This window comes from Mesoplodon densirostris, chromosome 10 (assembly GCF_025265405.1).
Source record: "Mesoplodon densirostris isolate mMesDen1 chromosome 10, mMesDen1 primary haplotype, whole genome shotgun sequence".
NCBI lineage: Eukaryota > Metazoa > Chordata > Mammalia > Artiodactyla > Ziphiidae > Mesoplodon > Mesoplodon densirostris.
The window spans coordinates 74458224-74468870 of NC_082670.1; the positions used below are offsets into that span (position 1 = coordinate 74458224).

General features: G+C 38.7%; 1 protein-coding gene across 3 annotated transcripts in view; it reads right to left on the minus strand.

Annotated features, from left to right (window-relative positions):
- The window catches only part of DCP1A (decapping mRNA 1A), a 61043-nt gene extending 51053 nt beyond the window's left edge, over window positions 1-9990 (minus strand). For 2 of the 3 annotated variants that reach the window (XM_060109798.1, XM_060109796.1), the window contains exons 1-3: window positions 9836-9990; window positions 6891-6931; window positions 4517-4644 (exon numbers count right to left, since the gene is read on the minus strand). In XM_060109798.1, the coding sequence (XP_059965781.1) occupies window positions 4517-4644; window positions 6891-6931; window positions 9836-9970 (304 nt within the window). In that variant the 5' untranslated portion in view covers window positions 9971-9990. Of the gene's footprint in view, window positions 1-4516; window positions 4645-6890; window positions 6932-9644; window positions 9768-9835 lie in introns of those variants that run through there. The other variant, XM_060109797.1, reaches the window with a different exon arrangement.
- Window positions 9991-10647: the final 657 nt, after the last annotated feature.

Genomic DNA, 10647 nt, shown 5'->3' on the forward strand with positions numbered 1-10647 from the left:
CTTTCAGGCTATACTATGCATTTAATATTTTATATAGCATTTCTAAGAGTTTATAGGAGGAAGATTTTTTGACATCATATTGCTGGACAGGAGTTTTTCTTTGATGTGCCTATGCCATAACTCCTCGAAATTCAGAGTTCGCAAAGAATGGTTTTATAATACAGTTAGTAAAATGGATTCTGTTCACAAATGAAAACAGAAGATCAGCAGATTGGTAGTAATGCATATGTTTACACAGCAAAAGAATTATGATTTTTCAACTAATCACAGATGAAATGAAAACTATCATAAATGTTTTTAAGGGAGATGTGTCCACAGATTAAAACAGCATTACATTATCCTACAAAATTTTAGCCAGGAGGGGGCTGTGTGTTCCAGCACACCATGACCCACTGATCAAAGTTCTAAAAAATTTGTAGCCTCTAAGATTTCTCATCTTTAACATATATTTATATATTTTCAACTTATCATACCTCAGGCTATCTAGTAATTGCCCTTACAACATTTGAACGTAATATTTGTAAAGGTAAACAGAGTTCCCAGCTTGTCATGGTGCTAATCAGAAGGGATGGAAAGAAGCACACTATGGGCCTAGGTTATAAGAGAGCCTGGCTAATATTAAAGTCTTTATGAATCTTCCACTAATAAGATCATTTGGCTTAAGTCCAAGATGGAGACAAAGTCTATAATATTTTATATTTGTAAGTGCCTGACAGAAAACCTTTACATATATGGTGCTCTCTTAAGATAAGCAGGTCAGATCAGTAGTATAAGTGATTCATCCAAGGTTACAGTTGGTAAAATGGCAAAGCCTAGAATAGAATTCTTGTCTGCAAACTAAATTCCACACAGAAGAGTGTTACCATGGCAAAGCCACCCTCAGGGATATCTTCTGCAGCCTTTGTATCTAGAAATCATTTGTAAGTTTTAAAAAGGAATTACTAAATGAGAGGCATAAAAATCTAATCTAAAGCTTCCCAAGTGCTTGTTCAGTTCAGGTATGGCATAACAAAAGGGTGTGTTTCTGCATGGATCCATGCTTTAGACCTCTGTTGTCCAATATGGTAGCCACTGGTCTCATATGGCTATTTAAATGCAGATTGATTAAATTAAATAAACTTAAAAAAATTTTTTTCTTGGCCACACCAGCCACACTTCAAGTGCTCAACAGTCACATGTGGCTGGCTGGCGATTGCTATATGAGACAGTACCCATATGGAATCTTTCCATCATCACAGAGTTCTGTTGGATAGCACTGCTCTAGAATGTGGATTGATGAAGTAATTTTATTGTTGTAGCAGAGTAGAAAGAACATTGGTTTTGAAGCTCAACAGACCTAGATTTGACTTCTACCTGTCACTTATAACCTTTGTGACTCTTGAGCAAATTTCTTAACTTCTCTGGGACTCTTGTTTCCTCATCTGTAAGTTGGGAATCAGAAATAAGGTGCTGGGAACATCATTTTTGCTTAATAACTACAGAATCTGCAGTCTCCACAACCCTCATTGGGGTCTTGTGGCTGCCCAAAGTCCTTGCACAGTATACAAAAATATACTGCTTCCAAAAGGTTCAAGAGAATCGCCAAAGCTAAGCTTCTGGAGGGCATAAGCATTTCCTCTGTAAGATTTCACCTTTCTCTAGGATGGGTGGGGAGTGTATAAAGAAAACCTAGGGAATTCCCTGGTGGTCCAGTGGTTAGGACTCTGCGCTTTCACTGCTGTGGGCCGGGATTCAATCCCTGGTCGGGGAACTAAGATCCCACAAGCCGCACAGCACGGCCAAAACAAACAAACAAGAAAAACCACTAAAAAAAAATAATATAAAGCAAAACAAACAATTTAGAACTGGAAAAAGTTATAGCTCAATATTCTCTCAACTCTAAAAATTGATTTAAGTGGAAGAGGCTAGATCTGAGGGTGTAACTTGAGTAAAATGGGTCAGGTGTCTTGGTGGTATTTTCCAAAAGAAAACAACAGAAGAGCAGCTACAGAATCATGTACAATTACCTGTATACACAATCAGACACTAATTAACTTTTTATTTAAAGAACAATCCCTAAACAACTCAATAGCTTGCTGACCTAACAAGACTACTTTTTACTTTTAAGACTAGGTAGACAAAACATATACTCAAGAGAGGCCTTAACCCTCCCAGAATCACTTTATGCTGCTGCCTTTGTCACTTCTCCCCGATACAGCTATTCCTTTAAATACTTTCCCCAAGCTCCTCCTCTGGACTGTTTCTAATATATCCACAGTATTGTGCTTGACCTTTTCAGGCTTTTCTCTGGTCTGAAAGCAAACTGATGTGCTCTTGAATTTCTAATTAGCAATATCAGAAATTGTAAGGCCCTTGAGATGATTCAGTGCCTCAGTTAACGGAGGAAGGGAACAACCTGGTTAAGTGAGTCTTCTGTTTAACTAAGGAAACCTTTGTTTCAACCTCTTGTTGAAAATCTTTCTAAAATAAAAAGCAGTAGTGCACTTTTTCCCTCAAGAATATTCTAATTAATATAAAAAACACCCCTGACGATTTAAGGTCTTATCATTACAGCAAATCAATCTATGACACTATAGTGCCATTAAAGTTATAGTATTGATCCCAAGTAACACATGAGAAATTTACTAGATTTTCACAAAATAAAACCTAACATTAGCTTGTTTTTTTTACAATTTGCTTTCATTTCTTCCACACATGGACTATAGAAATATTTCCAGATATTTTAGGCTCCGATTAGTTAAATTTTGTTTTATCAACACAACATTGTAAATCAACGATACTCCAATAAAAATAAATTTAAAAAAATTTTGGTTAATCATGGTTCACTTATATTTGTGTTATCTTGCACTTTCAACTTCACAGGAGACTTTACTTGTTAAAGAAATATAATGAGATTCACTTCAGGCTTATGCTAAATGGTAATCAAGTCCATGGGCCTCTCATAATTTCCCCTACTGACTACTTTACTAATCAAACTTTTCTTAGAGGCAATAGCTAGATTAAATTTTCAGGTAATAAAAAGCAGAATTAAACCAATTTTCCTTAAAAAAATTGGATCTGTGTTACTTTGCAGAATTTCCCCTTTAACAGAATGGTCAGCATAAAGAAAACAGCTATTTGAAGTAATTCTACTGTAACATTAGTTTAAATAAATCCATTCAAACCATCTAAGAGAGGTAATTATCTGGACAAATAGTTTACTGAAAAGTCAAGAGACAGATTTTATTTTGCTTAAAAGTGAGCTACAGAGAAGAATTTGGGGTTTCTAGCTTCAACACAGACCTTGTCATTTCTCACTCAGGGAATGAAAAGATGCATAATTTCTAGTAGTTTTTTACATTTTATACTGAAGACATTCCCCCAATACCAGTTACCTCCCAGTCAAGTGAAATTCAAACTTTTACTTAAGGAGCAAAGTTACCTCCAGCAATCTCCTTAGATGATGGTTACAGCACAATCACCTTACCACCGTAACCAGTTTTGATATCCCTACCAAATGCCAAACAAACCGCCTGTATTCTATCCTCAAACACTCATACCTTCAATACCCATGCTGAAGTACAGGAACCAGGTATACTTTTTAGTGCTTTCCTTCTTGAAAGGGCCACTCTAGCTTTGCTGACCACACCCAACCATTTTTAGAGTCTATAAAATGCCTGAAAGGACCCTGGACTAGGAAGCAGAAAAAAGGGTTACAATCCTCACTCTTCAACTGAATAGCTGCCACTCACCTCAGAGTCTCAGCTGATTTAACTGCCTGCCTACCCCATAGGTTATTATATTATTAACATTAAAGTACAATAGCTCTTGGCCCAGCACTTTTACCCAACAGATACTCAGCTAAATAAACAGATCGAAAAATACCACAGGGCCTCCCTGGTGGCGCAGTGGTTGAGCGTCCGCCTGCCGATGCAGGGGACACGGGTTCGTGCCCCGATCCCGGAGGATCCCACATGCCGCGGAGCGGCTGGGCCCGCGAGCCATGGCCGCGGGGCCTGTGTGTCCGGAGCCTGTGCTCCGCAACGTGAGAGGCCACAGCAGTGAGAGGCCCGCGTACCGCAAAAAAAAAAAAAAAAAAAAAAAAGAAAAATACCACAATCAGGGCAAAGATAGTACTTTCTTTGTGGACAGAAATATCAGTATCTGTCCTGTGTCTCTTAAACTAAGTTGTGTTGCTCAGGGGCGTGGGCAGCCAATAATACATGTTACAACAAAAACAAAGGGTGAAACTTATTTTCAGAGAACAAACAATAGGAATATAATGTAATGCTATTATATGGAATAGTATAGTTAACTAAAATAATGTAATAAGTTACCATATACAAAAGAGTGTTTCAATTTTAGAAGCTCAATTTAAAAGCTCTGATCTTACTAAGAGACTCATTTATAACCACAAGAGTATAGACCATATTTTTTATTGTACCTTTAATTTCCAAGAATAATGTGCAGACAGAAATTAAAATCACTCAATTTTAACTGCAAACATATGCACTGTAATTAACAGATAGATACTCACAGCTTGCATTTCTATATAGTAGAAATGGTTCATGGAGCTGAAATTCCAAGTCTTTATTCACTGGTTCAACTAGATTGTGCATATTCAGTCGATTCACAATGGTAAAACCATGGTAAGGTGAAGCTGACCTTAGATTTAATAGAAGAAAAAAAATCTGTTGTCATTGTTCAATTTGCAGAAGTGTTATCTACCTCTTTATTTCCATTTTAAAGAATGAATACAATATTGCATTATATAATATTATTAGCACTTAAAATTGTAAACAAAAAAATCTAAGTCAGATCATACCCCTCCTCCTCTTAGAAGCTTTCTCAGTCCCTCAGAGTAAAGACCAAGGTCCTATCTAAGGCCACCAAGGCCTCAGGTGATGTGCGCCCCCTTGACTTCATCTCCTACGCCTCTTCCCTTGTTCCTCCTGCTCCAGTCACACTGGGCTCCTTGCCATTCTTCCTACAGGTATGTTTCCACCTAAAGACCTCTGCCTGGGCCACTGGCCCAGAATCTAGAGTTATCCCATTTCCCACAAACCTTTGGTAAACTGTCCTGTTCTCACTGAGGCCTACTAGAGTACTACCCTTTTTAATGCTCCCAAACTCAATACCTCTAATCCTCCTCTCTCTTTTTCCATACCACTTATTATTTTTTGTATTTATTGTCCTTCTCCACTAAACTGTAAGTTCCATGCAAATAAGGTTGTCATTTTTGTAGATATGTCCCAAGACAGACATATAGTATATGTTTAATAAACATATGCTCAATAAAAATATAATTTATTTTAAATATGTTGCAGGATTAGTTATAATTATTGCCCACCATTACAATGATTTTTCTTACATCAAATGTGAGAACTATGGAAAAACCTGAGTTACAAAGAAAATGCTTCGAATCCTACAATAAGAAACACCCTTGGTTCTCATATCAGGATGATTCAGCATACGATCCTTTAGATATTTCTCGTATACAACACTTTACGGTTTCTCACTTGTTTCTCTGTATACGCTTGTTTCGCTGAATCCTTTAGGTTTTCTGATTCCAAATCCAGGCTTCTTTTATACTAAGGTCTCTCCAAATCGACATTCTGACATCCTGGTATATATTTATCCAAAGTATATAAAATGTTCTCACATTTCCCAAATAGAGTTTCTCTGGTCTCCTTTTATTAGAATCAATACTGTGTAAGCCTCCATAAATTTCATTAAATCAAGTCACTCACTAAACTAAATTTCATCTTCTATAACCGGTGGATCTGTACTCTACTGTAACAATAAGGCCAGCAAAGCACTTTCCAAGTACCAACATTCTAACAACAGTTGAAGAGCTTCTAGATATTTATATTGCTAATGAAGACTAATGAAGTAGGTGAAGGGTAAAGGTTTTTTTTTTTAAGGAGAAAGATGAATAAGAGCAAACAAAATGTCAAAAAATAAAAAGTAACATCAAAGCATATATATTTAAAGGAAGAAAAAGATCAGTATTTTTAGATAAGATCTCAAAGTTGTACAGCAAAATTTAGAAGAATATTTGACAAATTCTTGTTAATAACCATCAGTGGAGAAATGGAGAAAGGCAATCCATAAAAGGTAACTCACAATACACACACATAGGAAAAGAACCAGGTATCAGTAATAACTCCTGCTGAGTTCCCTAAGCTTTAGAAATCAAGGGAAGGAACCTACCTCAGTCAGAGCAAGACTTAAGAGGGATCCAGGAAAACAAGGAACTCCAATGACTAACATACCCTGTCAGTTGTCTTTAGGCCAAGAAAGTTGCCGAACAAAACACAAGCTGCATTTACAAACCAGTCATGTTTTTTTTAAATCATGTTTTAAGACGATAATTCTCAGAAAAGTTAAAAATAAAAAATGTGCAATTATGAATAATCTAGGCTTTCTAAAGGACCCTCAAACTAAAAATACATATTACTACAGACAATGACACAATCCAAAACTTTTGGGGGTAGTTGGAAAGGGGACAGAACCAGAGTCTTAGACGATAACTTTTTGTTTAGTAATCACACAACAGCTAGTCCATCTATTCTCTTTTTCTCAACTATTTTTCTCAATGTATTCTATTTTTCTTAATATGGGGGGAGGGAGAAAGGCAACTGCTTTAGACTCATTCATTACTAGAAAATGTTTTCCATTTTGCTAGGTTCCTAAATAAATTCTAGTTCTGTTTGATTCTGAATCACAGGAAGTGTGAAAGAAAGGACATTACTTGGTAAGGATCTCACAGCAAGGGATGGATGAATACTTGAAGGGTCAAGCAGGAAGGTTCCAAAGACAAATATACAATAGGGTTGAATCACACCATATGACACCGTTCACCATCAAATAAAAAAAAAATTAAAAAAAAAATTTTTTAAAAAGCTTACCTTCGATATACAAATAAGGTCCCTTCTATATCAGTCTTCTCCTATAACAGACAATGAGACAATTAGTTTTTTTCCCCATAATCTAACCCCAAGTAGTCCCAATGGAGAAGAAATACTTCATGTTTAAGATTAACTTATTTATTTTAAAATTAATCACTTTGAACAGGTCAAGTAGGTCTTCTCCACAGACTATTACCAGTTTCTTTTGTATCCTTTCTATTCTATTGATGTGTATTAACTGATATGCAATGTTCTATCCAGCAACACGCCTGTATCTGCAGCAATTTCCCTTTCCTTTTTTAAAATTTAAAGGAGAAAAATTCTAGAATTAGCTTTCACTTTTTAAAACTAAAATGTTTTAGCCAAATTTCTTAATTTTAAAGCCAAGGTCCTGTATACAGCAATTTCTTCATCTTTAAAGTTTATCAAAGTTAGTACGGGAAAAATTTTTTTTTTCTTATAGGACACTTTGTTTCATCATTGGGGGATTTTGGTACATTTTTATGAGTAGCAAATTTTGTAGCAAATTTAGTTAAGAGTTACTGTCAAACAATTAGTTTGTTATTTTTAAAACTGTGTTGAATCATGAATATTAAAACTATACTCTGTCTTAGTGTAATTCTTATAGGTCTTACAAATAATTACTTTTTTTTAGCTTAAAGTAAATGTTTTGATTAACAAAGTGCAACTCATCATCTTTCATTTGCTGTGACAAGAGCGTATTTAGGTTTTAAACACAGTTACAGGGGCTTCCCTGGTGGCGCAGTGGTTGAGAGTCCGCCTGCCGATGCAGGGGACACGGGCTCGTGCTCCGCTCCGGGAAGATCCCAGATGCCGCGGAGTGGCTGGGCCCGTGAGCCATGGCCGCTGAGCCTGCGCGTCCGGAGCCTGTGCTCCGCAACGGGAGAGGCCACAACTGTGAGAGGCCCGCGTACTGCAACCAAAACAAAACAAAACCACACAGTTACAATGTTTTTAAAAAAGCAAAAAAAAAAAAAAAACCCCATTAGTCTACAGTTCACAGCCCAGATAGGACCTAAATGGTTTAATGTAATCAACAAACTTAGCAAACTTAAATGTTAGCCATATAAAACTGAATTTGCTGGGATGAAAAAATAATTTAAAAAAATATTTACCATCTTGATTTCTTCCAGAAGTACTGCCCTAGCTTAAACATCATAATGAAACTTTTCCTTACTAAAAATTCAGAGGCTTTTTCTTGCCTTTCAAACTTTATTAGTGCAAGAAATTGGTAATCAACTGTTTCACAATGAAAGAAAACTTGCCCAAATAAACCACTGTGCAAAGTTACAACTCATTGTAAAATAACAATGAGAGAAGAGACTTTGGTTATGCTCCATGTGCCATGACCCACATGAATAATGGCAGCTTATTTTTCAGTTCAGGTTATTATAGTTTGTATTTCATATTTAAAGGAGAACAACACAATTAAAATTCCAAAATATTGGAAGTCTGTGACAAACTAGAAATAAAAGCCTAAGTCCATGCCCCAAATAATAAGTCCATGCCCCAAATCTTCACCATCTGTCTGCAATCCATATTACAAAAATTCATACATAGAGCAAGAAATGAAAAATGATTCAGAACGATTCAAACTAAAGCAATGTCTAAAACAGCCACGCTTTAAAAAAAAGTCTATAATTTTGTTCTCTTTAGCTTCCCATACCTCCTTCTCTTACAGGAGGTGAAGGAAAGAAGATAAAGTAAAGCAAGATGACTTTGAAAACTATCTAAATTAACTGTTTATAAATGCCAAATGATTTTTCACAAAATTACTAATTAACTATAACCTATGTATCTGCACTATGTTGTAAAGGACATACTACGATAATAATCTTTCAGTTTTGTTAGTATAAAGATTTCAATTCTTACTGAAACGTTAACGTCAATCATTAATTCGATCCAACAAACATTTACGGATTATTTTCTAGGTAAAGCCTATATAGCTGAATGAGTTAATCAAGAAGGTTCAATTTTTTTTTAAGGGAAATTATGTTATCTTTATTTATTTGGCCACTTGCGCGGCTTGTGGGATCTTAGTTCCCCGACCAGGGATCGAACCCGGGCACCCTGCAGCGGAAGTGCGGAGTCCTAACCACTGGACCGCCAGGAAATTCCCTAATTATGTTATTTAAACAACGGATGAAGCTTCAAACGGGCTAACAAGTCAGTGAACAAACTGAATGCAACTTTTCGGATCCTATCCCGTGCAAAAAAGACAAAAAGTACTTAGTCTGATGGGAGCATTCAGAGGTGACATCACCAGCAGCATAGCTGGAACAGACACAGGGTCTCTTTTCCAAAGGTTTCAAGGTAGTCCAATTAACATGGAAGTCATTTTCCTAAGCGCCTTGAAATCTTTTCCAAACTCTGGAAATACAGTGTAGTTCGATAAATGCGGGACTTATCCCCAACCCCTCTCTTCCAAGAATTGAAACTAACTGGATTTCAAGCTCTAAATCCAAATGACCTCTGAGAAGGGAGCCCTTATTTATGTGTCTATTGGGGGGAGAGGAGTGTTTATTTTATAGATTATGTATATATACTTTATCTAATAACCCTCAAAGCTTCAAACACAATCTTTCAGGCATCTTTATGACTCCACCGGTCTCATATCCTCTAACACACCTGCAAAAAAGGCAAGTCACCCACATCCTCGAACCGGACCCCATGGGACTGATCCTCTTCCAACCCTCCCCTCTATCAGCTTTTCCCCCGGATGTTTGGACCTACTTCTCTCGCTCCTCTCGCCCAATCTCCGGCTCCGCCGACACCCCTCAGGCGCCAGCCGGACTCTTCTCCAGTCCTTGGCCTCGCCCCTGCCGCCCTGGCCTCCCTCATCGGCCCCCACCCAGGACGGTCCGCGCGGCCCCTTTAAGAGGCGGCGGCCGGGCAGGCGACTTCAACGGCCAGGCTGCACTCACCCACTGGTTGGCCTTGGGGCAGAAGGTGTACAGTGCGACCTGGCCCGTGAGGTCTGCGATGCTGGTGATGTAGGGGTCGTGTTGCTTCAAGGCCGCTAGGCTCATCTCTTGCCCAGCTCGACTCAGCGACTCCATCTTGAATTCCGGAACCTAGCCCCTCTGGCGGGGGCGGAGTCGCGGACAGGAAGGTGCCGTAGAGCCAAAGTTCCCCCAGCTGCGTCAGCACCCTCAACTTCCGCCTCTCCGCCGGGCCTCGCGGTGTGGCGGTACGTCAGCTATTATGCTCTGCTGCGCCCACGCCCGGGGCGCCGCGTTCCAGTGTCGTCAGGTCCCAGTAGACTTACCGTCCGGGTTGGCGTATGCCGTCGCGTGGCCGAGCTGGTAGGCCGGGACTCAGGTGCTTCTTTTCCGCTGGCTGAAAGGTCCCGGCGCCCGGAGCAAGGCTGCTCGGGAGCTTTCTCAGCGTTCCTGCCGGACTAGGCTCCCAGGGCCGCAGAATGGAAACCTCGCTGTGGCAAGGCAGTGCTCCACGGGCAGTTTAGAAAGCACAGAGAAGCGGAGAGGAAGGAGGGAGGGAACCCCGAAAATTACCCCAGATTTCGGATCTCTTGGTGTTTTTATGAAGGAAAATTTTGAAAAAAGCCAAACTAACCCGCCTGTAACTATACAGGAGTGTCTTTTATTATCCACGTTTACTTATTTTCCTCGTCTGAATCCCCCGAAAATATTTCTACCAGTCTTGGAAAGAGCCCGTGAAGGCTTGAGTTTGTCTTGGATCATTTAAAGCTTTAAAACGATAACTCGGGGCTTCC